Source organism: Rissa tridactyla, chromosome 15 (genome assembly GCF_028500815.1).
Source record: "Rissa tridactyla isolate bRisTri1 chromosome 15, bRisTri1.patW.cur.20221130, whole genome shotgun sequence".
Taxonomy (NCBI): Eukaryota; Metazoa; Chordata; class Aves; order Charadriiformes; family Laridae; genus Rissa; species Rissa tridactyla.
In genome coordinates, this window is record NC_071480.1 from 581,615 (window position 1) to 608,122 (window position 26,508).

A 26,508-nucleotide genomic window follows, 5' to 3' on the forward strand; every position below is an offset into this window, starting at 1 on the left:
TAGTAAAAACTTCTTCATTGAAACAGTTATCAAACATTGGAACAGGCTGCCCAGGGAAGTGGGTGAATCACAATCCCTGGAGGTGTATTTAAAAGATGTGTAGACATGGAGTTTAGGGACATAGTTTAGTGTTGGACTTGGGAGTGTTAGGTTTACGGTTGGACTCCAAGATCTTCAGGGTCCAACCTAAATGATACTGTGACTCTAAAGAGATGCATGGCCATACATCAGTCATCCCAACTCCCCACACACTTAGGCAGAAAGAAGACCTTGTCTCTGAGTTGAAAGGGAAACATCCTCCAGCCAATACTCCAGTCTGAGGTCTGGAGAGGCCTAGAGACCCCAGTCAGGAGGGGCCTGAACGCCAAGGACCTTAGGATGTACCACAGCACAGTGACCCCCTCAGTACTGAGGCAGCCTTTGTAAACTTTGGGAGGCTCCTTCTTGTCACCTTTTGCAGTACAGGGAGCCTTGCAACCTGAAACAGAATCTCTTGATTGCCCTCCTGGTGCAATGAGGTGCATGGGGCAAGCAGTGAGAAGCTCAGACGTAGTCCACTGCCCTTGCAAACCACAGAGCAACCTACTGAGCTGTACAAATACAGGAAGGATAGATGAAAGTCTTGGGTGAACGGGATAAGGAATGAGAAGTGTGCAAGGACAGTGTAGTGAGTAGTTGTGTGGGTCTAGAAGGGAAAGCTACATCATTGAGACTTTTCTGTATTAATGTGATGGTGAATTATGCAAGAGGTTGCCTAATAACAGACCAACAGAGGAAAGAGATAGGGAATGAGCCATCAATGAAATGCAGTATTGAGACAGTCTGAGCAAAAGAAATAGTAGAAAGAGGGAGATAAGGGGGAAGAGGACCCTGTGAAGGCTGACAGAGGAAAACAGAGATACAACAGATGAGAGAGACTAAATGTAAGGCAGTGATCAGAGAGAGTAAAGTGCCACAAGAGACCAGGACCAGTTGTGATCAAGAAACAGGCAGTCAGCAGCTTCCAGATAGTAGAGAAAAGTAGCAAAAAAAGCAAAGATGAGATCCAGGTAAGATCCATGGGAGAGGCAGAGGTCTGGGGGTGAGCAGGATTCTGGTATTCGTAACCAGATTCTGATATTGGTAATTGTCATGTTTTAGTTTATGGCTGGAAGAAAGAGGCTGGAGCTCTGAAGTCTTCTAGGAACAAGAACGGATGTCGCAGGATAACAAAGTAGACGTAGTGTTTAGAGAGAAAGAGTGCAGGGTGGAGAGGGAGACAGCAGCTGAAGGAACTCAGGAAATAACTGTCATGAATTGCATCAGCGAGTCAGGTGGGAGAAGAGGTGGCTGGATGAGGAGATGCCATTGGATGACATACAAAGTGATGTACAGTGGGAGAGAAAGCAAGAAGAAATAGGGAGGTCAAAAGGAGAATTGTTTACTGGTGACAGAGTTGTGGGAAGTGAAGGGGTTGACTCTGAAAGGAGACAATGAGATAGAATGGTTGAGGCAGGAACTGAGGGGCCTGAAGAAAGGGTGAAGAAATGATTGCCTGTGGCCACAGGTAGCTCAGAGCGTAAGGTGGAGCGGTGTCTTTGCTGGGTGAGAAACAGGTAGGTGTGATGGTTAAAAAAAGTACAGAGCAAAACCAGCAGAGGCAGTATCTGTGCAAGGAGAGCATTTACTCTGACAAGAGCATCATTGTGCTGGAGCCATTGCCTAGAGTCAACACTTCAGTGGTTACTTCTCTGACAGCTTCACACATGGATGGTAGCAAGGATTTAGTATCTTACTTCAGTGTTGTAACCATCTCACTTTTACTACTAGCTTGTGCCAAAACTGCTTCTCTAGGCCTTCTTTCCGGTACCAAGTCAGTATGGTACTGGGAAGGTTATGTTTGTTTTCTTTTAAGATTTTCGAAGATACAGATCTTTCTCTGGATTTCAATGTTATTGTGTGAGCTAACAGCATCTATAAGCGTCACAGAAAAAAATTATATGCAACAAGTTCAAAAGATTGTTTTCTTATAGTTGTTGGCTAAAGTTCCTATTAACTCAGAGACAAGGTGTTGCAAAGTCCAGGAACTGTCAGGAGAAAAAGCAACATAAATAAAAAAATGCTATGGTTTATTAGGAAAGAAATAGCCACTCAGCATTATATTATCCTCAGTGAGCCTACATCTTCAATACCTTGTGTAGTTCTGATTGTCCCACCTGGAGAAGACAGAGCAGAGCTAGGTCAGGCACATAGCAGGAGGATTTTGGGATCAGAACTGCTCATCCCGAACCACAAATGATTGGGGCAGGAGGGAAGGAACATGATAGTGAGCTGTCAGACCATGAGCTGACTACAGAAGGCAGGTAACTGCCTCTTCCTCCGCAAGAACTAAGACAACAAATTAACCTGGAGAGGTACAGACCAGTAGGAAGCAGAAGGAGACGCTTCATGTCTTCATCACTGTGCTGTGCAGCTGTTTTCTGCATGTTATGGGAAGTTTAGATGAGTTCCAAAATCAGCTCATGAGAGAAAAAAAATCTGTGAAGGGCTGTTTAAATACAACACTGACACTGTTGGGGAAGACAGTCCCTGAGCAGGGATCACCAGGGGCTCAAAGTGTAATCTAGGGACCAATCACAATGTATTTCATTACAAAGCTTTCTTCTCCCACCCTCCCCAAGCAACTGGTACTCACTGGTCACTGTAAGGATACTGGACTATATCGACCTTGGACCTAACCCAAATTTTTATTTTTCATAGACTTGGGAGGAAAGAGACGAACTTGTTTTAGCAGCAGAGAAGACTGAGGAAAAGCACCGAGCAACAAAGGACAAAAAAGGCACTGACTACACATCTTCCTTCAACATATGTAACACCACAGCAACCAGGCAGCTAATGACACTCTTAAGCATACAACTGTAACATATTTGCGGGCATTTTAATCATAACGTGAGCCAACATGAAAGATTCCCGAGAATTGTGAGCAGTGCTAAGAGGGTTTCCTGACTTGACTCCCACTTTCCACTTTAACCACACCACCATCCAGCAACCTTTGTCCCTTTTAAATAGACTTGCCAGAAAGTGAAAGGGCAGAGAGAAGAGCTCCCGAAGCCTGGATCTGTGAGCAGAGAGCGACGTTGGAGAAGTCGGATTAAAGACATCTAAGCACCTGATAGAAAAAGAGAGTCTTGGTCTCTTTGAGCAAACAAGCAGAGAAAAACGACACAGTCTTAATACATTTGCTAAGTCTACAAAAAAAAAAAAATTCATAGCTCTGTAAATAAAAAGGCTATAATTTATGCTGCAGCTCCAGGAGACTGTTTGATTTTCTACTTTATAAAACAGGAAGTCAAAATAAAATTGGAACTAGATGTTCTCATCCTCTACTTTCAGGGACTTATGAAAAAAACAGTGCAAACAGAGCCATGCAGCATTAACCAGCGAGGCTGGACTGTTTGTCCCCACAATAAATACTTCACCAGTGCATGTTTGTAATTTTTTTTCATTTGTATAAGGACTGAGACAGCAATTTATACAAGCAAAATTCTTTGAGTAAGAAATGTGACATTAGTATTTCTGTGGTTTGAGTCAAGATAGAAGATCCTGACCAGACCCTGTCACCCACCTGGCACGTGGAGGTGCTGGGTGCTTTGGTGCTTCCAAGATGGTAGTCCTCCGCGATACGAAGGTTCAGCATCACTTCTTTCTAGATTCAAGTTATGTCCTCCTCCTTGAGCAAGGCATCTTGTGCTGTACCACCAGCGTTCTGCCCTAGAAGGATGCTTTAAGCGCAATTCTTTTCCATGAAATCCTATCTAAATTTTCAGATTAGGATTAAGCAGTAATGCTTGAGGTAAAGTGTGCAATGTGGATACAGATCTGGTGGCGTCCTCTGCTGACTGTACATCAAGGTCATATAAAAAGAAAATGATGTAGTTATAAATGTGTTACATGGGACATCACAGGACATGGCCTGTCATCTCCTCTTCCCTTGCACTGTTCCAAATTGGGATACATCAAGGGACTGTAGACTGACACTGAGCAAGAATGAGTCAATTATGGCAATAAAGCCAGATTTTAAAATGCAAGCGGCTTTCATGTTTGAGGCCTAGGTGATGGATTTCCATGCTGTTGGGTCTGTGCCTGCACACGGTCCATCGCCAGTCCTAGTAACACACCTTGCAATCTTCAAGCGACACGGCTGCAAGTCTATGAAGACATGCCATTCTGAAGCCCTCCAAGGCAAAAAGGGAGACACACTGACATCTGGTGTTGAAGATTGAAACATGCACTCCAAAAACTGCATTGTAAGATGCAGAAATGGTTTTGAACTGCAGGACGGTGAAAGCGCACTGGCAAATAATCCTCAGGTTTCTGGTCAGGCAGCAAGTCGCTTAAAAAGAAATATATGTTGAAAAGCTATGCCTAACGTAACATCATCTCCTGTATTTAAAATATAGACACCTAGAAGCAGTTCAGGAGAATTTGTAGATTCATTTTCAGTGCTATTTTTAGCAATCTTTTTAGTGTGATAAATAGATTTAATTACGCTACTAATTAGATTGCTTGTTTTTCTGTTTGTCTCAATGACTGGTCTTTTAACTATGCTTTTGTCATGCTCTTAGTGTGTTTCTTGTCTGTAACCAGAACAGAGCTGGAGCCTCTCAGTCTGAACTCTTTGGATGTCCAGTGTAAACCAAATGAGCTCAGGTCAGGTATAAATGCACGTGCTCTTAACGAGACCGATGAGTTCACCCATGGCGCAGAAGCAGAGGACTGCAGGGGCTTGCTGGGGCGCGTCCTGTTTTAACCACAAACTTGAGCAAATCTGAGCCTATGATGACCTTTGACACATTCTTGAAACTCACATTTTTTGCTGCTTTGTGTTCCGTCTCCAGTGGTGGAAATCCCCAGAGAGCTGGGGAAGAGCGCGCAGACGGCACACGCCTGGTGCTCCTTCCCTCAAACTCCTGCTATTGCCCAGACAGCTGCAGGACCTTCTGCCACCAGAAGCTGAATCTCAAGCTCCAGCAGTGCTTGGAGTAAAACCTTTCTCCCAACAGCCTAAATCTGTTTCAGAGTAAGCAAACTTCTGACATCCTCAGCACAAGAATCTGCAGCTTGACTGTGCAGCCCGAGAGGAATTACCACCTTTTGCTCATTTTTTGGGTGAATATAAATGCTTTTACCAGGAAGGATTTGTGAAGAAAACAGCTTTCCTGGCTTGTTTCAACTTCAGGTGAGAGACAGGGCCCACAACTCATAACTGCAGGGTACCAAAAAAAAGAGAGAAATACAGGCAGGTACACTTGAAAACTAATACAGGGTGGGAAGAGATGTAGAAGGCTGTTGAGAGGAAGGCTTCATGCCCCTGACTTTAACGGAGTTAGGAGTGGTCATTAAAAATGAGCCTTTGGCTTCTTGGACATAAGCCCCTGTGCAAAACCCTAAACAGTGAATGTGGAACGAGGTGTTCATTTGCAAAACACAAGACTGATATGAGGTTTTTGCTTACAAATAAGAAACCGTTAATTAACTGTTCCTTGGACGCTGTTAAGTTTTACTAACCTACTGATTACTGGGTTTTTATCAGACTTGAGTTAGGAAAGAGGCAGAGCTCATGAAGGACTGGAAGGCACTTCCTTCAAAGGAGGAAACAATTGCTGGGCACTGCAATGAAAGACAGAGTCCGGACAAGCACCACAGGGCAATGCTTTCTGTCTGCTAGGTAGAGCAGGCTACTGTCGATAAAGGGCTAACTCTGCTTTTATCATAGCAGGAGCAGTGTTGGGATTTCAGACACTCCCAAGACTTTCTTGTTTGGGACCCGTGGGACAGTATGAGAAAAACATATGAGCAAACACATGAGCATATGAGAAAAACTTGCAGAAATGCCATTTTTTAAAGTAGATTACACAAACATTTAATCTTATGTGACAAAGTATGGGGTTTTGTGTGAAAAGGCTCAGCTCTAAATGGTTCTAACAAGTTGCAAGGCTTTAGGGCTTGTGGGTTGTATTAAACATCCACCTTACAATGTACGCTGGTTGCAGGAAGTCCCTGCCTGACACAAAACCAAACCAAACCAAACCAAACCAAGATTTTCCTCAAATCCATTGATGGTGCTTTTATTGCATAGGTCACTGCAGAGTACACGATCTTACGGCTGAAATAGGTACGCCTGAAATAGGTACAGCTGAAATGCTGCGTTTTCCCGCAAGTTGCATGACAGTCCAAAATCAATAATCGAAATATAGTATGCGGTATCAAAAGGTAACACTTAGCTTCCACAGCATTAGACAAATGCAAAGTGGTATCTGCAGCCAACGAAGCAGATGCCTAGCCCTGAAATACTAAAGTGAGGGCATAAAACCCTCATTCAGCCATCACTGACTCATTAGGTGCCGATATAATTTGAGTGGGATGCCGCTGTGGCAGAAGTCTCCCGGCACAAGAGCCAGAGTGAGTGAGGATTTGGCCCAGGCTGGGCGGGTGACGTGTGACAGCCCAGGCTGCATTCACTGCAGTTCTCAGCACCGCCACAAACACCACCTATGCTGGTTAAAGCATTCTCCTTTGAGTCGCAGGGGCCAGCTCATGTTTTCCCCAGGCTTCTGTTGGGTCTTATTCCTGTTGACGGGGCCGTTGGTTCGGAATCTGCCCGTTAAGGGGCCTGGGAAGGGGCAATATGCATCCTACCTGCAGCACGTGCCCAGGAAGAGCAACACAGGCAAGATGGTGCTCTGCGTGTGCCCCAACCCCGCTTCGCTGCTGCAACTCATCCGAAGCATTTCCAGAGCTGCGCCTCTCCCAGCTCTGAATGGTCTGAAAGACTATTTCTAAGGGGTGTCAGCAGTCACCGGTGCCCTTCTCAGAAAAGCCCAGCTTTTCAAAACAGCCAAGGAACTCGCATCGTCTCCCGCCCACCTCCACAGCAGGCAGGGCTGCACCCTGCCAGGGCTTTCCAGTAGGTTCAGCACTGAAAAGCCAAGCAGGAATGCATCGCAGCAATCCAGCTCTTTACTTTTGAAAATGCTGCTCAAAACCGCCCTCAAACGATTCGTGCGAATCCACCCCAACGTGTCCCACCCCCCCTCCTCAAGTGGAAGGAATTTTAAGTTTGTTCTTCTTCTTGGGGATTTAGCATTTGCAACGCTCCTCAGGAGGCTGCAGCGCCTCTCCCCTGAAGCTGGAGCTGCATCCGCAGCGCACGTCAGGGAAGGGGAAGAACACGTGGGGCCCAGGGCATGTCGCGGCAGGGCCGCAGCACCATTTGCAGTGCACGAGAGCCTGCCTCTCAAAGAGCGTCTCTCTTCAGCCACTGAATCGCTCTCAAATTCTGCCTTCAACAAGAGTTGAGTGATTCCACCCCGGAAGGCCGGGGGGACCCGGCACAAATGCAGTGCGGATGCTGTGAGGAACAACATCCAGAGCAAAATGGGATCTGATGATGTGCACACAGCCTCTGACTTCCACTTACTTGCGATAACATAGAAGTTAGGATACTCCTAACATACTGTCCAGTTCACCATAGAGAAAACTCGCTTTTATCTGGTGATTTCAGCATCATATTGCTGACCAGGGAAACAGCAGAAGATGCAGACTGTACTGACATAATTTTATTTATAATTAACAGGAACTCCTGAAATAACAGCTTGAGGCACAAATAATGTCATGTCTACTTCTTAGTCCCAAAAGCAGTCTGAAACCAAATCTCCTCACTGATACCCTTGAAGCTTCCTTTCCACTTCTGAGGAATAGGAGAGGGTCAAAGGCTTAACTGCACAGTGGAAGCCAAGCTGAGTTTCTAATTATTTTGGCTGCAAAAGTCTAGCACAGGTGTTCCTGTGCAAGATGGAGTAAAACCTCCTGCCCTTCACATCTAAACGTGGCAGATTGTGATGTGCCACCCTGCTGCTTCTACCGTCCACTCCAGTCCTTTCACCATTATGTTTTTCTGAGTGCTGGCAACTCCCCTTCTTGGGTTTCAAAGTTGTATCAAAGTCCTCTACAGCTGAAAATGCTTCTTCTGGCAAGTTGCAGTTAAATGTAGCATAGCACGTGGAGAATTATTCCAAGCCCAGGAGGAGAGGCTGGAGAATCGCCCGGCAGAAAAGGACCTGGGGGTGTTGGTCGACTGCCAGCTGCATGTGAGCCAGCAGTGTGCCCAGGTGGCCAAGAAGGCCAACAGCATCCTGGCCTGTGTCAGGAACAGTGTGGCCAGCAGGACTGGGGCAGTGACCGTCCCCCTGTACTGGGCACTGGTGAGGCCCCACCTCGCGGGCTGTGTCCAGTTTTGGGCCCGTCACCACAAAAAAGACATTGAGGGGCTGGAGCGTGTCCAGAGAAGGGTGATGGAGCTGGTGAGGGGTCTGGGGCACAAGTCTTGTGAGGAGCGGCTGAGGGAGCTGGGGGTGTTCAGCCTGGAGAAAAGGGGGCTGAGGGGAGACCTTCTCGCTCTCTGCAGCCCCCTGAAAGGAGGGGGTAGCCAGGGGGGTCGGTCTCTTCTCCCAAGGAACAGGCGATAGGACAAGAGGAAATGGCCTCAAGTTGCACCAGGGGAGGTTTAGATGGATATTAGGAACAATTTTTACACTGAAAGGGTTATTAAGCATTGGAACAGGCTGCCCAGGGAAGAGGTTGAGGCTCCATCCCTGGAGGTATTTAAAAGCTGAGTAGACACAGTGCTTAGAGATATGGTTTAGTGATGGTTTTTGTCAGAGTTAGGTTGGTGGTTGGAGTAGATGATCTGAAAGGTCCCTCCAACCTGGGCAATTCTATGATTTTCACCAAGCTGGTCTATACCATGCACCAACATCTGACACAGCATTCTGAGATTTTTTAACAGAGTTAGGCTACTTTGGGCAAGGTGCAAAGACTCTGCTGTGAAAACCAAGCTTCCACCAGGATCTTTTTCAGTGCCTTACCTTTCTTCTCCTTTTCTGAGAAGAGCATGCACACCTCTGCAACTACTTACCACATCAGTGTACAAACATACCATGGAGCTGTGGGATGCCATTGTGCAGGTGGCTGGAGAAACTAATTTTTACATGAGTTCAAAACTGGAAAAATTCTTAGAAGGAAGCTCTGCTGAGATTTATGAGATGTGTGGATGATGTTGTTACCTCAAAGGTCCATGAGTCACAAATTGCTGGGAAGGTGGGTTTGTGTTCTGCAGAACTGCAACATCTGCTTGCTCTGAGCTCTGCTTCCATAGCAGGATCCCGTGCCGGTCACTTTTGAAGACAGTTGTTGGATTAGACAGGATTGTAGCAAGGCTGATTTTGACTTTGTCAGAAAACCTGCCAGCGTGCATGTTAACTCAAAGATTCAAAGTAGAACAATTTATTAACAACAACATTTTACAACAGTGTTTTCTCTTCAACTAAGCTTCAAGATGCACATGGAACTTGCAGGTAGGGGACTGACTGGGCATAGAAGACTTCCAGATCATTTAAAGCATGCCCACGGCAGCTGCTTCCAGACTGATCACCGTCAGCTTACCTGATTGTTTAAGGAACAAACCCACTTAACTACAGGTGTTTCTTAAATCGATTTCCTACTAAACATGAAACTTTAGGGACTGTACTCATCTGAATACGATGCAAAGATCTGAAAAGGACAAGTACCAGTAGATTACACCCGAGTAACTTGATTGCAAATTCAAGCTACGTTAAGCTGGTGTCAATTAAGCAGTACATGCGCATATGGCACTCCGAGTGTTCTTTGATGATATTACATTCAAAAGGCATGTGGCTTTGGTAGAAGAAAAAAGCAACTTGGTAAAGACAATTCCATGCTCAATGTGTGTCTCTACAGTTTATTTTACAGGAGATGAGATGAGCACTGTGGTGCATATAAATTTGCAGAACAATATAGGAAAATACAGTTTAACCATATGAAATTGTTTTACAGTAAGACAGAAAAATTATGTATAGGAAATGCCTTCAACACTAAAGGACAAGATCCACAGCTGACATAAAGTAGCTTCCACCGAACTCTGCCAGTTTACCCAAGCTGAAGATCTGCCCCCTGAATCTTTTCTGCATTCAACTTCTTAAGATCAGTGAGTCCTTCATGTATCCTTATGGAACAAAAGCCACCCTATAATTTGCACAATGATCTGAGATTTACAAGTTACCCAGACAGAGGCTGCATGATACGTAAGCTATTTACGGGGTCTATTCAGCCAAAATTTATGGAAAGTTATAAAATATTGGCTAAACATCTTTAAAAATAAGTCATTAGTACTGACAAAAGTCGACTTTCCTAGAAATTTAGAAGTATTTAGCAAAAGTTACACAAAAAAGACCAAATAAGCAACTTTATTTTAGTAGAAAACTCTGCTTTAGTGTATGACTGGTGATCTGGCTCGCCTTTGAATCCCTGCTGTTAGAATGTCTGCAAAACTGTTTAGTGGATTTTTCACACTGTCTCAGGCTGCCAAAAGAAAGGAAACCATCTAAGGAGGAGAAGAAAATATTTGTCCAACACTAGTACCTGCTTTTTTCATAGTGGATAGAGGCTGCTGTTCCTAAAGAGCATTTTTGACCTGCTGAAGTGAGGGAGTGGTAAATGGACATCCAAAGTCCTTAGGCTATTCTGAAAATTGCAGCCACCACATCAAAAAACTCCAGGGGAATAAGGGATTTTGGGTCAAGCGCTCCCAAATTCAAATGACTAAGATTGTCACATCATGCAGATGTGAGATCCCCAAAATCACTATTCAGCTTTAGACTTCCAGTACCAGAAAATTACTTCTCAGCAACTGCTTTAAAAAAGAGTCAAGATTGTTTTTTTTATTTTACACAATAAAGGCCTGCTTAGGCCCCAAATGCCACTTACGAAACTATTTTTATGCAGAATTCCCTGCTTATTCTACTGAGATGCCTATACCCAAGGACGCGTCAGAAGATTAGGTTAGCAATGCTCCTTCAGTGCGGTTGCTCTTCAGTCTAGTATTTCCTACTCCATTTCAGTATTGAGAATTTAGGATGGCTGTGCTGGACAGTAAATGCTCAACGAGACAAAGGCAGGTCTACTGGGAACGTGGATGCTCTAAAAGAGTGCATGGTGCGGAGCAAGGAAGGAGGGTTGAAAATCCCGCACAGATCTGTGTGCGCTGCCTGCTCCTGAGCTCTGGAAATTTGTAGGGTGAATCTGTGTGTTTCACACGCTTGTAGCAGATACCATTTAAAGAGGCACTTCAAGGGGAACTACTAGCAGAATTTTAGTAGGGTTGTGATACAAGCCATTTCAGTTACTCGTTACATCAGTAGCCCTGAAAGACTGCGTATATTCAAAATTGTAGTCTTGTCCGCTCACTGAATGTGCATACAGCAGCTGAAAAGCTTTCGTTCTGAATATCCACTGAGTTTATCTCTTACAATGCACCTGAAATAGTTGAACTTAATGTAAGTTGAGGGAATTAAATTTGAGTGTTTCAAATTTATGTATTTTTAATGTAATTATTATGCGGTTAACCTAAGACTTATTTTTTATTGGTCTATGAAAGATTTTGTCCAGGTACAATTCTTAGAATCAGATGCATCATTAGGCACAAAAGGTTTTTGCCTTGAGGAATGCGTGGGATAAGAAATTTAAGTCAAATTGTGCTATGTGTTGGTCCCTTCAGAAAAAATGCCCAGGAAGAAAAAATAAACTGTGACTAGCACAAAAAGGAGACATTGCACTTCCAAACCCCGTGGCTGATAAGAAAAATCCAAAACAAAATCCAAAATAACCCCTCCAAAAAGCTTTCATTTACCACTCTCAGAAAATATCCAAAAGCATGAAGTTTGGTCAGCACATTAAAGCAACAGAGATGTTCTATGAAAATTCAAAATTAAAGAAATGATCATGCAATCTGGTGTATCTCAGTAATGGAAGGTCGGCTACAGTAACAATGAAGAGGGAAAACAGGAATTGAAAGATGCACATTTATATGAATAAGACCTATTATAGGACAAAATAATGAATATTCTTTATACAATAGTGCTTTTCAAGAAAAGACAGGAAAGACTTCATCATCATTATGCAACAGAAAGACCGTGTGCTCCGAGCTCCTGGAGGACACCTGCACGCCAGGCTTGACGCGTCTCTGCCTGACTTACAGTCCAGTGCTAGGGCGCAGGACACCACAGCGCTGCCCAAGGCCAACAACCGTTCTGCAGTCACTACTGTGGCACTGACACATAGTGGCACAACCGGGTGTTAGCTGGAGAGCCCTGTTTCAAGCAGTAGATACAAGGGAACGTTTCATCACTGATTTTCATGTGCTAAGCAGAATTCAGAGAGTGATGCGCCTGTCAGGGTCTGAGGGAGACCAGCGCCTCACATCCAGAAGCTCAAATGCCACTGGACAGCTAAATATTTTCCTGCCTTATGTGTCTGTTCTTAATTTGAATCTGCCTGTGACTGCCCAGCTGGTTAAGTTAAATGTAACCAGCAGGCTCCTCTGGTAAAGTGTCAGACACCTCTGCTGTGCAAGGAAGGACACCCGCCAGCCGCTCCCTACCGCTGTATGAGTACGGGAGGAATGCCCACACAACAAGAACCATTCACAGCAACGCTTCGTTAACCTCTGGGACTTCGTTCTCCTATTTCAACACATGATGGGTAGCAAAAAGACTTTCCAGAAAGGTCTATGATCAGGAAAGGTCACTGTTTTGAAAACTGCCTTTTTGACTCTGTCTTTTGAAGACCCAGTTCTCACAAAGCGGAAAGGTAAGGGTGACCAGGACGGCCTCCAGGACACCAGACTCTGACTGCCACCTCTGGGCACAGACGCAGCCGGCTGCACCAGTGCAAAGGAGCACACTAGCTACCATGAAATAGCAAATATGTTTTCAATTCAGAAGGAAACAATCCATCAATGGATCACACCAAGAAGTCACATCTGCTCATTCCAGGGGGACCTTCAAGGTGCTGGTCTGGATTTCTTAAGGTGCTTGATAGTGAAGGACCCACCTGGGTAAGCAGTGCTCTTTTTGTCCCCGTGTGTGACTGAAGAAAGAGATGGGCAGAGCTGCTTTTTCTCTTAGTTTTGTATTTGGGTTTTTACACCTGCATCAGCAGGTGAGCTGTAGGCCCACACTCCAGAGCTGCGCTCCTACCACAGCCTGACACAGGGTCACTCCTGAGAACTGCACGTATAGCAGCTAGGGCTTATACAATTAGTACTTGAGGTTCTCATTTCTTAATGTTTACCTTATACATACACTCAATGACTAAGGAAAAAAGAGGCTTGTGCATTTCTATTTGTTAGCCTGATTTTCAAAGTCTCTTATCACCTACATGCTCCCTGCTGTGTTCCAAGAAATCTCTGAATGCCAAGCACTTCCAAAGAGCAGGTGAAGAGCGTGCATTTCTACATAGTCTAACTTGCAGCAAATATTTAAATAATGACATTGAAAACAGGGACAAATTTAAAGAGGTTCTCAGAAGGTCTGAGAAATTATGACGGCTATTGAGCATGTAAAAGTTTTCTGTGAAAGCTCTACAGAAAATTCCTGTTAGAAAAAAAACCCAAAAAGAGATGATCTGAGTGTAGTTCACTGTCACAGGACAGCTACACACGCTGACATTGCAGCATGGGGCAAAAAGCAGCAAAATTCTGCAACATGAAACTGCGCAGATGCAGAATCGGATGAAGAGAACGAGAGCACGAATTTGCATGCCGCCTGTTACGCATAAAAGGAAGAATGATTTCAGTGTTTACTAGGGGAGCACAGCTACCCCAGAGCAGCTCAGGCAGGGCTGCAGAGGCGGAAAAGTACTCCAGAAACATACCAGGTATTTCCATATGACTTTCACTGTTGTTATGATATTTTAACGTTAAAAAAAAATTAAAGCTATCTCTAAAGATTTCAGTGTCATCACATAATGAAATAATGTTCCTATAAGGGAACAGGTGAAGTCCTTCAAAAGATGTCAACACACAGAAGTGATGAACAAACATGAGTTACAGATGTGAGTGAACCTGAAGCAGACTGGATATTGGAGAACTAGGCCTTTTGGGATGTTGCTCCATGAAAGCAACTGGAATCTTGCCAGCGATGGGAGAAAGTGCTCTTGGCCCACGTGGTAAAGGAATCACCGCTTTCAGCTCATTAACTCCAACAGGAACCAGCCAACAGCAGTGGATCCAGAATGAGTTCTGTCAGAAGGTGAAAGAATACCTTAGAGGAAGATTTCCAGCAAGGACTCTATTGAATAAACTGTGCCAGAAGATGGCTTTGAAGACATTGGCGGGTTGGTGTGGATGATGAATAAAATGTTCTTATTCTGTACGGCAGCTGAGGTTACAGCTGGTAAGCGCTTCACCAGCTCTGGCACTGGAGTCAGGACACCCAATGGATTTAAAGCCGTAGGATTCACTAAGCCCTTGAGCTCAGACAAGGGCCAAAAGGCTCTGGCTGAAGCAGAGATTGCCAGAGAGGCAGAGGCTTGACAGCACGAGACAAGTATGTGACAGCATTGCTTAAACAAAGAGGGAGCTCTGTGGGAGTGGCAGGACTCCTGAAACACAGGCTGCTTCAAGAAAGACACGGGCAAGAGGAGCTACCAGAGAGAACTAGAGGCAAATTCCCACAAATTGTACATCTTCAGGGGAAAGCAAACACTACTAATCAAAAGCTCACCTTATGCTCTGTGACCACAGAGCCGTATGAAGATGTAAGACAGCCCTGTCACTCAGCAAAAAAAAAAAGACTAAAATAGTAAAAGCTTGCATGAAGTGTTTCGTCGCCCACCAGCCAGACGAAACGATGACCCTTGAGCTCAGTACCTATGGAGGCAAGGGACTGTGCTATTCCTGTTAATGAGTTCCATTGCAGCAGCATCATGCTTTTCACACGCTAGCTACTTTAACATAACATGAAGCTTGATCTTGCTCCAGAGAAGAAGTTGTTCAGGATGAGCTACTGCATGAGGAAAGACTGGGTTCAACTGCGTTTTTGCAACTCAATGGAAGATGAACAGAGCAATGCTGGAACTCCTGAATTTACCTTGTTAGGAACAAACACGAGGGCAGGTGTCTGTGCTTCCCTTCAAACATGCCACTACCTTCTTTGATGATGCTGTCTGTTCAGAAGCACTGGGGCTTCAGCACTGCCCGACTTGGAAGGCTCCACCCTGTCCAGGATCCATCAGCCAGAGAGTGAATGAGCCAGGTAGCACCAATCCCACCGTCTGCAGTGTCGTATCACAGGAGAATATCACCTTTTGCAGGAAATAAGCTGGAAACTGTCTAAAGCAACAGCAAAACTTCCCTGACACTTCCACTGATTACAGATGAAACTCCTGTTGCAGAGGAAGCATCTCGCCCATTGCAGAGCAGCACCACGCGAGAGTTTGCTGGGCCTGGTAAAGATCAACAGCCAGGTACAGCTCTCCTCAGGTTATGGAAGTGAAAAAGAGATACGGACTCCATCAAGAGAATTATCATTCCGTGCAGCTCACACATTCCTGCAATATTTCAGATGGACCAAAAACTAGAAGTAGGAAAACTGTCTGTAAGTAAAACAAAAGGGTAAAAAAAATTACCAGAAAATATAACCAAGAACTGAGAGTGGCTTAAATACACCTTAGTAGAGAAACAAAAATACATTTCAGTCCTCGAAGAAACCTGTGCTAATGGACAGTATTTCCAGTCTAAAATAGATAAAATAACAAACATCTTTAAAGAAAGAGGAAAAATAAAGTGTAATTGATAACGGATTACTTCAGATATTTATTATGGAGAATACGGTATAAAGTGCACAACTAGCTTCATTTTGCAATCAAATGTGGTGAGTTGTGGTCAAGATTGCTCGTTTTAGTTTATACACAGCTTAGAATACAGGGTTGACCTGAGATGCAGCTCTGAAGCACCCCAGTTATTTTTGGCCACTGAAGTTTTGAAAGCTCACCCTGCACCTGTGGTTAAAAAAAAAAAAAAAAAAAGAAGAGAAAAAGTGCCTGTCCTCCAAAGTGCATGGTAGAGATAGGAAAAGTATATATTGGTATGCCAAAAAAAATTAATAGGCTAGAGAGTGAACCAATAGGAAGACTGAAAGAGAGAGATCACCACGAAACCTCCCCGCTTGAGCAGCAGGACTCTGGGGAAGCGTACGTATTCTGAGCTCAAGGACTACAGGATGCTTAGGAAAATCATGTTTCATTTGCGTTGCAATAGCCTTTGCAGGAACTTAGGAGAGACTCACGTAACGGTGTGCTGGCTGCTTCCAACACCAAGGATAAAAGAGCAGCTGCAAATGCAGAAGTGTGTAATGGAAGTGCAGTACAGGAGGTGTCACACCAGGAACAGGGATCCTGAGCACGCAGCCATCACGGCATTGCATCTGCCAACATGCAAAGGTTTATAAGGGTTAATGACATGGCAGAGAAGTGGGTTGTGGAGGCATTTGCAAGACAGGAACACATCTACGCTGGTAAAGAGTTGGTTGAGGAAAGGGAACGATAGGAAAACGCTACGGAATTCAGGTTGAAATAGCAAACCAGAAAAATAATCACTGCAACAATATTAAAAATGTGTTGCAGATGAGACTTCACTGTGTCTCAGTTTGTTTCTGTAAAGGGGAATATTGATTCTAAGTGATCTAATCACAGCAGTTTGAGGCTGGTGAACAAACCCCTGGAACAGCAGTAGAACAAAAGAAGGATGCAATTTCGGTGCTGGGGAAAAAAGGAGGGTAACGATAAGATAAAGTGGAACATAACTGTGGATCAAATGAAATAGCATGGTTTGGGAAACTGTAGATGACAACCCAGTGAACACCGAGTAAAGGCCACAGTGGTGAGAATCAGGGTTTCTGCTGGATCTAAAGCAAAAATCTTAAGAATCTTGGCATTGTATGAAATGCTGAAAAATATATTATCAGCAATGCTGAATAATCCATCAGAAATAACAGCAGGAGAATCAAATTAATACCTTTTCACAACCAGTCTACAAACTACATAACACTATGTGCCAAAAGTAGGGTTGAATTTTTGGTTGTTTGCAGTAAGGGTAACAAAGGAAAAACCGAAGGTTGAGAATCTGATAGTGCAGAAGTGCTGAGCAGCTGCATTTACTTTTAATGCAATTTAGTATCACAGATTCGTGGCACCTTTGAAAATCAGGCTCTAAAAAGATAGAACTTACAATTTATCTGGACAAACTTGGTAACTGAAGATACCTAAAGGCTGTGATATTCACCTGAAGGAACCAAAGAAAGGGCAATTTTAACCTGGATCCCAAATAAAATGTTAGAGGACTGTCTTTAAGGCGATTCTGTGAGAAAACACCTTGCATAATCAGGAAAGGTTTTGAACATCTCATTTATTCCTTGGTATATAACCTCTTTCTGTCATTGAGGGCACTCAGACAGCAAATGAGGTAGGTATAGCACAACAAAGTCTTTCCTGATAAATAACGGTGATGGCAGCGCTTTCAACCTCATTGATTGGTCCAGAACAGAAATCATGATGATAACGGGTTTATGTGTCCCTGAGAGGGAGTATAAAACAGGAAGAACAGGAGTCTTCTCCACAGATTTTGGGAGAAGGGCCATCACTTCACTGCCGTGGTGGGAAATGGTGTTATATGAAATAAATCTATTTGCACAACATTGCTGCGAGACATGCGGGTTTAGAGATGGGGGAGCCAGAAAAGTTAATCAACTTGCCTATGGCCATGAAAGCAGTCAGTGACAGACCTGGGATTCATGATCAGGACTTCCCTGCCTCCTGCGTCATGTTCAAACATTTATCTACTCGCTGGCCAGAGGCGCACTGCACAGTTGTTCTAACATACTGTATAAAGATAGTCATGCAAGGGATGTAGCACAAGGTCACTGAAGAACAGAGCTCTCTCTCTTCACCAGAAAGCAAATTTCTTCTGGAAGCTGCGTGCAATTGGGAACCTCTGCTGGGAAGCACACATCTGGTTTCTTCACCCTGGAATGTCTGCTTAAGGCTTAGCACAATGAGGACCATTTTAATGACTAAATGTAACAGAGATAGCCCATACAGGCATAAATTACAAGGTGTCTGGAACAACCTTTTCCCTATGCGCTTCTGACCCTTAAAAAACAAACATTAGCCTGGTTACTTCAGTGGACTCATCACATACAACTACAGAACAGTCTATATTTCCATGTCCACAGGTCGGATATCTCCAGTTTTGTGTTCTTTTACCCACAGTTCCCTGTCTTTGGCAGGATCCACTTTCCGAAGCAACTGATCCACGAGCTCTACTGTCTAAAACAAACAAAACAAGAATCAAAATGTCAAGGGTGCATTTCAAGCAGAGACGGTCGTTGCTCTCAAGCGTAGAGCAGCTACGCGCACGCCTGTGTTGCATTTGCAGACGAGTGAGAACTGCACGTACGCAAGTCTCGGTGGGCAACAGCCAGATCTGAATGTGAGCCTTGTAGCAGGAAGCAGAGGAGCGGCAGAGACAACTTCCTAGGCCAGGCATTGGCCACTCAGTCTCTGACTCCTGTCCTGCAATCTGTACCCTACGCCAAATACAACCATGTACTGAGAGGCTGGCAGATATTCCCTGTATTTTAATATTTGAAAATTAGCCAGTTTTTTGATAAACACATAATATATACTCCCTCCCCCAACAGTGAAACCATTTACCATCTTCCTTGCAAGAACAGATGACCTCAAGGAGTAGTGCATGATGCTGGGAGAGCTAATAATGGCTCACGCTGACTAAATGTAATTAAATTCATTGTGTCTCCCCCAGCAAAAAGCTGCGATCCAGCAGCACGAAATGTGACCAGGATCAGAGGGTCTTGGAGGAGCAGGACTGTAGGGTGGCAGACAGTACTGCTGCAAGCTAACAAACTGACTGCCTAGACTTTTCACATCTCCTTTTGACACAGGTCACTCAGGTCACGATAGGGACCGTTCTGCTCAGCTGAAGTGCAATAAGGACCAAAGGGACCGAACATAAAGCAGACTTACACTTTGGTTGAACATGTCTGTCTCATGCCGCAGCTGTGTATATTGGCAAAGATGCTGCCGAATCATCTCCACCCTTTCAACTTCTAGTCTCTCAAGCTCCTGGACACGAAGGAAAACAAGTCCATATTTTTCTTGGAAGCTGAGCTTGAAGGCCCAGAGAAAGGATGACACACAAAAGGTTGCCAGTCAGTGCAGTTACAGATACTACCCCAGGGTCACGCTTTGGAGCTGAACTCTGTGGTTGCACATCCCTCTGATTTGCAGAGAATCTGAGACAGTAAGCAACAGAAGTCACTTCAGCCTGAGCCTAACGATAGAAAAGAAGGTTGAAACCTTTCCAAAACTGAGACAACCAAGGCAGAGACAGGAGCTACTGTCTTCAGGGACACTGCAGGCAAGAGGGAATCTCTTTCCAAAGCTTTGCAATCTTTCTTGCTAGCTCCAGAAGTTAACAGCTATTCCTTGGGGAAATAGGAGACTGCGCTGGGGTGTATGGCACAGAGGGCCTGACTGCCCTCGGTCTAACCAGACACCTCTAAGAGCATTTTTATCTGTTCACCAGATGATGAGCTGGGCCAAGTTTCCACCTCGCACACCTGGCAGTTAGCAGACCCCAGCAACGCTTTAGTCGAAAAGGCAGGTGATTTCTAACTCTCCTCCTGACCTTCTCTGCCTCCCTCATCTCCTGGATTCTGATATTATACCCTAAAATCTACATTTGGTCCGTCCGTGTCTATCTGAGCAGTAGTAATGGAAGCAGCATACTATGGAAGTCTGCTTTTAAAGACAAATACTGTGATGGAGTTTGCTGTTCCACTAGAAAGCTCTGTATTCACAGAGACATCAATGGGGCCAAATCTTAAAAAACCTGCTTGCAGAAGGCATTTCTGGTGTCCACTTACGGGGCATCACGGTGGAGTGCAACCTGCACATATACAAGTAGGCACGCTGCTACGCTGCCTTCCCTGTGCCACCTGCAATTTGTTAAATGTCTTTTGTGAAACAGATCCTTCATTAGAGCACAAACGTCTCAGGTGGCAGACCATCTGCCTGGGGCGGAAGAAGGGCAAAGGAGCTTATGGTGTGGGCAGGACCGAAACAGACTGAGCTCCAATCGCTGCTGCCGATTGATGTACTGCCCTTTTGGAGAAAAGGGCCAACTTTGAACTCAGGTTCCCTTCCTTAGGGCACAGATGCGCAGGACCAGAAGGCAGAATCCAGTGTGCTAGTGCTGGTAATCACGTCATACACAGAATGTGCACTGTATCTACACCAGAAACTTCAGGGAAGATGGCATACAAGGGAACACAAATCTTCGCACCTTGACTCTCTCAACTTTGTAGTGCATGTGAACTAATCTGTACCTGAACTGATCAGACGCAGACCGCTTTTCAATTTAGATTTTACATTCATGTATACCAAGGCTTGCCTTCAAATGCTTCTCAGCCTGAGTTTCACAACCGACAAACCTGCCGTGTGGGTTTGCAGGTTATGACTTCCCCCTTGAGCTATCGACTAGAGCACTTCTGAGTTGTACTTCTCCAGGAGCAAATATGCAGCTAACATATACCTGGCCATATCTGGACACAGTGTCACCGACGGTTAGTGGCACTTGCATCAGTGAGAAACCACTAGTGAAGGTGAGAGGAAAATCAGATCCCTTATGTACAGGAACAGCCAGCTTTTTCTCTCTTGTTCTGCTTTTGGGCAGACATCTGCCTCCTGGTTTTCCACTCACCCATCTGCCTTTATTTATTTACTGCAGTTTAAATATTGCAATATTGCACTGACACACTTCCAAATGCTGAGCAATTTATACCCTGCTTCTTATTAGGAGGAGTTTAAAGTTCTGTGTTTGTCCAATGAGAAAAAAGATACGCAAAAGACATTTTTATTTCCCACTTTTGAAAGCAATTGGCTGTTGTCCATAAGGGCGCTAAGGAATGACACGAGGGAGGAGGCCTAAAATCACAGTACAGGTATTTCAAGGAATACAGCACATCAAAGCTCTCTTTTGGCATCTTGGTGACTAATCCCAAAGGTATACACCCTTAGGTGAATACTGTGAGCTGTGTTATCTTCAGAGAAACAGAACAATAGGCAATTAAAGTATGCCTCTTCTGAGTTGGCAATTTTTGTGAAAAAATTGTAAAATCACAGAATATAAAAATTCATTAATGTATAAATGGACTCCGTGATTTATCACACTTTTTTCCATGTCTTCCGTGTGTATTCCTTCATCCTTCCTGGGGACAATTCCAGCCTTCTGGCCCCTAAGCAGCCCTGAACTGGTGTAATGCTTTCTGCAACAGAACAATTATTTCTTCCTTCCCCTAATGATACGCGATTTTCTTAGAACTGAGAACTGGAAATACAATGTGAGATTTATCACCCAATTTTCCCCCATGTTTTGCACTGTAATTAGCTATGAATGATGAATGTTGGACGCTAGTACAATTCTGCAATGTTATACACGTGAGATGCTGCATAGAGTTACATACCAGAGTGGTAGTCACCATTTCCTCAAACCACTTGGACTGGGCTTGATTGTAAAGATCCACACAGCGCATCAGGTCGTCTCCTGAAAAAGTCAAGATAGCAACGCGTTAGTCCTCTCCAGCCAGCGTCACCGAGCTTAAAAGGAAACAGCAGTTCAGGTTTTGTAGAGCAGGTCCGGAGGGTTTGAAGGTCAGTCCAGGGGGAGCTGAAGGCAGTTCTGTTAAGTGGTGTTTGTGAGGTGCAACGAAATTTCAACAAAATGCCTGCACTCCATGTGTGGTAAAAGATAGGTGATTGGGGTGAGAAAGGATGAGGGGGAAAGAAAGATTTTAAAAGGAAAATATGAACATTAAGCAGTATTTTACAAAATGCCCAGAACTATGAAGGCAAGTTACTTCAGTTAAAAAAATAAATGGTCATAGACAGAAAGTTGAAAAACATCTGAAAAATGAAAAACATCTGAAAAACATCAGAAAAATCTGAAAAACAAAATAATTACAATGGGAAATCTATAATAACGAGCTGCAGGGTAGCACTCTGTAGGTGAGACTGCGTTCAAGAGGAGCCTGTTTAAAACGGGCACGAAGCGCCAGGCTTAAGCTGTCTGAGATCGAGGGATGCTTCTGTGCAACCTCAACCCAGCTGCACACTCATGCATTCTCCAGCCTCTGAAGACACACGATTCCAGTCGAGCTCTGGCTTCCTCCTGTGTTCAGGGCACCGCGATTATTTCAGTTTTTCCCTTGTTGCAGGACTCTGCTCTGACAGAGAGGAAAAAGTGGTTGGAATGTCTCAGAGATTACTGCTTTCTGGCTAATAAATTCTCTTTCTTCTTTAAATGAGGCTAATGGTTTGATGCCTAGGTCCAGGGCTCAAATCGATCCTGTTCTGTTAGGTGCAAAAAGGTCTAAAGACATAAACCGAGGACAAAGAACAGGACTCCATAGACCAAACAAAGTGTCAAAGAAGTAAATGCAACTGGAAGCTTCTCATGGACTTAAAACCTGGGGTGGCAACCAAAGTGTACGAAGAAAAAAGCATTCAGGGCTGAAAGCTCAGCAATAAGCTTATCTACCCAGACAGGGGATGTCTAGTCTGACATGACAAGGCTGAACTAATGGCTCTGACACTCCACGAAACTCCTCAGGAACTATCTGGCTTGGGGTTATCCTCCACCCACCTGAGTGAATCTGAGCCACTGAACGGCCAGCAACATGAAAGCCACGAAACACAGAACAGTCCACGGGAGCACAAAGCAACGCCACGTGTCAGTAACCCGGGGGATCACAGAAGGGCCCTGGTCTAGAGCTCTCGTGTCCTACCGTCCACCTGCAGCTGGCCTCATTTCGGAGCCAGATCACTACATACTGCCGCTGCGCACGTGGCAAGCACCCCAGCTGGGCTGCAGGCGAGCACTACCGGCAGGGATGGGGCAGGTCCTGCCCTGCCAGGCACCGTAACAGCGGCACAAAGCGGGGCAGAGCGACAGGGAGACTCACACCAAACTCTGGGTTACTCTGATCTGATCTTCAGCTCTCCCTCACTTTTCAATAAATACCCGTTGCAAACCATTCCTGAGGACTCAAGAGAACACAGAGAGGCTGTGAATTTGCAGACTGATAAAGAGCATCTCTTGTGGAGCCTCCTGTTACTAACACGTAGCTTTTGTTTCTCCTCAAATGGTTGTCTATACACATGGTCACACTGCAAACGACTCTCCTCAGTCTCCTCAAAACCCAGACAGGCTATGCTGAAGTTTTATAAGACTCAGAACTATGAAGGACCACTCTGCCAAGGAATGGACCCATGAAGAGATGAAATATGGAAGCCCTAGTTAAACCATATTTTCAGCAAAGGATCAGCTTTGCAGATCTCAAGAAAGACAGTTCCTGATGGATCCTGTAGAAGTGGTTTGAGCCTCTGTAAAACATGCGTAAGTCATACCAAGTAGCTGCATCCTCAGTACAGTTTAGCACACACTACCATATCCTCATTTTAATTACTGAGTAGCAGTGGAAAAATGACAAAAAGTTCACTTTCAAGGAAAAAGACAGTAATAGGAAGCATAACAAGCACCCACATATTTGTAGGTGACTGTGATTTAGGAAAGAACCAAGATAGGAACTATGATGTAAGGAGGAAACATCTTCGGCTTTGAATCTGACTTTGAAAGTTTCACAAACATTCAGTTATTTCATCACGCTTTCACAAAACAAAAGGACAATTCACCCTCCTTTTACTGTTCTCACCCCAGTTACCAAAATTACCATTTTGTGACATCTGAGTTGGAAAACTGGGCTCGTTTCTTCAGGGGATTTCATACCAAACAGATTTGTAGCACGGTTCACTTTGTAGCAATATTAGAAAAACCAAGAAACACGTGGGTGGACGGGCAGTTGCACCCCATCTGGTTCCTCTTGTCCTGCGCTCGCCTCCCGCCACTGATGGACACAGGTACTCACCCGCCTGAGTGGACTTCCGTCTCGCCTTTTTTATTTCCTCTTCTGTCTTGTTGCTGAGCTTCACCTCTAGCTGCTGGGTTTTCATTTCCAGATCCTTCTGTCTCTCTGTCAAGGCTTTCCGGGCCTTGGAGTAATTAAAGAAGAGTCACATGTTTTAGAGGAAAAGAGCTGCCAGCTGCTTTCAGCCATCTATGACTCCTTCATACAAGTATCTGTAAGTAAGAAGTCAGGGACTCTGCATAAAACTGGGATTCAAGTTCTTAGGACACCATGTGGTATTCAAAGAAGTGTTCCACCACCATAGAGAAGTAGTCACCAACAAATCACAAAAGCATCTGAACTCTTCATAGGTTCTTAGAAAGGCACAGCACAAAAGGCATCACCAGACTTTCATATTTCTTAGTAACTTTCTCACTACTTCTGGAAGAAAGGGGAGATGGAGCCTCTTCCAAATGTCTTAATCAGCATCACCAAGATACCTCTTCTATTTGCGTTTCTTAGGATCTCAACTGTTGAAAGAATTTCAAGTATCTTACAGAATTTATTTTTAAGTACCTTCTGGATTCAATAAACACCTATCAGAAACTCTAGCAATAGGAACTTTTAAACTTATTTCAGAAAAACTAATTCAGGTTCGTGATAACAGCAGTTCATACTGTAGAAATCAAGAACCTGAGACCTCATTAAAACTGATTATTTATTTCACTTCAACGTTCTTCAGGCTTTTAAAACATGATTTATCAGCATCATTACTGAGCTTCTACAGGCAAATTACTAAAATGTCTTAACAAATAAACGTTGTTACCATATACGCATGCTGCAACCTCATTTGCTGAGGTTGCCTAAACACATAAAATAAAAATAACTTGTCTCGCAGACTTGTTATAAAATAGGTCACATTTGTTCTTTATCCAGTTACAGTGTTAAAAACTGAATTTGGATGATTACATTTTGTTAGCACCTTGCAGTTTTCTACAGTAACACCAGCCTGCAAGTTACCATGCTCTTGAGGCATTACCTGAATTTTTTCAGTTTGCAGTTTTTAAGACCCTGTGCTTGGTTCAGCAGGTCGCAAGAGGGAGCTGCAAGAAAGCAATCTGGTGGGAAGCTGTGCGCTTCACCAGGCACACTGCAGACATGGCTTTTCCTTTTCTTTAGTCCTTGTTCTCAAGGCTATTCTAACTCGTTCTTTCCAATACCCCTACTGAGGACTGTGTGTCTGTGCAGATATGACTGTGAAGAACTCACCCTTTTGAAGAAAAACGCCTTCCCTGAGTATATACAGTCTAATAACCTTGTGTATCCTGCAACAATTCTGTCCCTGGGCAAACCTTCTCATGTGCACTCTGATCTTTAATGAAAGCCCAAAAAATCTGGGTTGACTAAACATGGCATGTTCCTTTGCGACTTATACCCAAGAGCAAACCGCATGAGGATACCATTTGGCACCAGCGTCGTGGCAGCCGAGGCATGGGCAACCCGTTTCCTGATAGCTGCTGACAAGAGAGCACTTTTTGTGGGTGTAACTCTCCCTAAAGCACAACTTCAGCCACCTACTGGATATTCAAGTTAAAACAGTCCCTGATACTAGTGTGCTGCTGCTGTTTGGATTTTTTCAGGTGAAGATGTTTGCCGTGAGGTGCAGAAAACAGGAACTGGGAGAGGGTTTGTGACTGGCCGTGCCGAGTTTGAGCGGCCTTCCTTAGCCATCTGCTTTTGGCCACTGCCCGAGAGGATACTGAGCCTCTGGCCTGACCCTGCTGCTATTCTAAGGCAAGGTTTTTTAAATTTTGAGGGCAATGCATTTGACTTCCAGATGCACGCAAGCAAGGAGTATTTTCATCAAATACATTAGAAATATGTTGTCCCAAGTTGGGAAGGGGAGCGCAAAACAAAAAGCCAGTTCAGCAGTAATGTGTTAGCCCTGCCTGCAGCCCCCAGTTTCCCAAATCTCACCTAAGCAGCAAACCACGTCAGGGGCCTGGCAAAGTGTAACTAACAGCAGAAAGCACTCAGCAGAAATCTTTGTGGTTCTTTGCGGCAGAACAGAAACTTTTCAGAGGGCAGCCGCTTTTCTGTCCAAACCAGCACTCTCTCATAAACACTCCAGTTTGTCCTCTGCTCCCACCTTTTCAACAGCTGCATAGCGGCTGGCCAGATGCTTCCGTAAGTCTGCAATATGGTGGTCACACTTCTTCATGTCTTTCTTAAAGTTCTCTCTGAAGTTAAGGAGGGGCTTCTCTACCTCGCTCTGAAGCTGGTAATGAAACAAAGGAAGAAATGGCAATAATGAGAAGCCGGGCAGTAATTCCTAGCTCTTCTGCTGAGCAGAGCTCGGGACAGAGAGGAAACAATAAATATACTGCAGTCAAAGGCAATGTCATACAGCAACACCACTCTTCCTGAAGAGAACTCCGAGTGAAGCTACTGTAAACCTCAGCTCTTCACAGGACAGCTCTCTTAAGGCAATATTCACTGAAGGGAGCAAAAGGACAGAAATCTTGTCTTCCTTTTTCCTGTTAAATCGTATCTCTCCTCTTACACGTAAGATCCAATGGCAGGCAATGGCCAGAGCTCTTCTTGAGGTGCTCTAATTCTGGCCTAACTG

The 26,508-nt window shown here is 44.4% G+C and overlaps 1 protein-coding gene across 12 annotated transcripts in view; it reads right to left on the reverse strand.

The window, feature by feature from the left end:
* GAS7 (growth arrest specific 7) overlaps positions 1 to 26,508 on the reverse strand; it is a 160,107-nt gene that overhangs the window by 41,826 nt on the left and 91,773 nt on the right. For 6 of the 12 annotated variants that reach the window (XM_054221565.1, XM_054221564.1, XM_054221559.1 and 3 more), the window contains 5 exons: positions 26,029 to 26,157; positions 23,901 to 24,024; positions 21,441 to 21,520; positions 18,940 to 19,083; positions 9,309 to 18,222 (listed from right to left, as the gene is read on the reverse strand). In XM_054221565.1, coding sequence (XP_054077540.1) covers positions 18,109 to 18,222; positions 18,940 to 19,083; positions 21,441 to 21,520; positions 23,901 to 24,024; positions 26,029 to 26,157 — 591 coding nt within the window. In that variant the 3' untranslated portion in view covers positions 9,309 to 18,108. Of the gene's footprint in view, positions 1 to 9,308; positions 18,223 to 18,939; positions 19,084 to 21,440; positions 21,521 to 23,900; positions 24,025 to 26,028; positions 26,158 to 26,508 lie in introns of those variants that run through there. The other 6 variants (XM_054221568.1, XM_054221567.1, XM_054221560.1 and 3 more) reach the window with 4 other exon arrangements.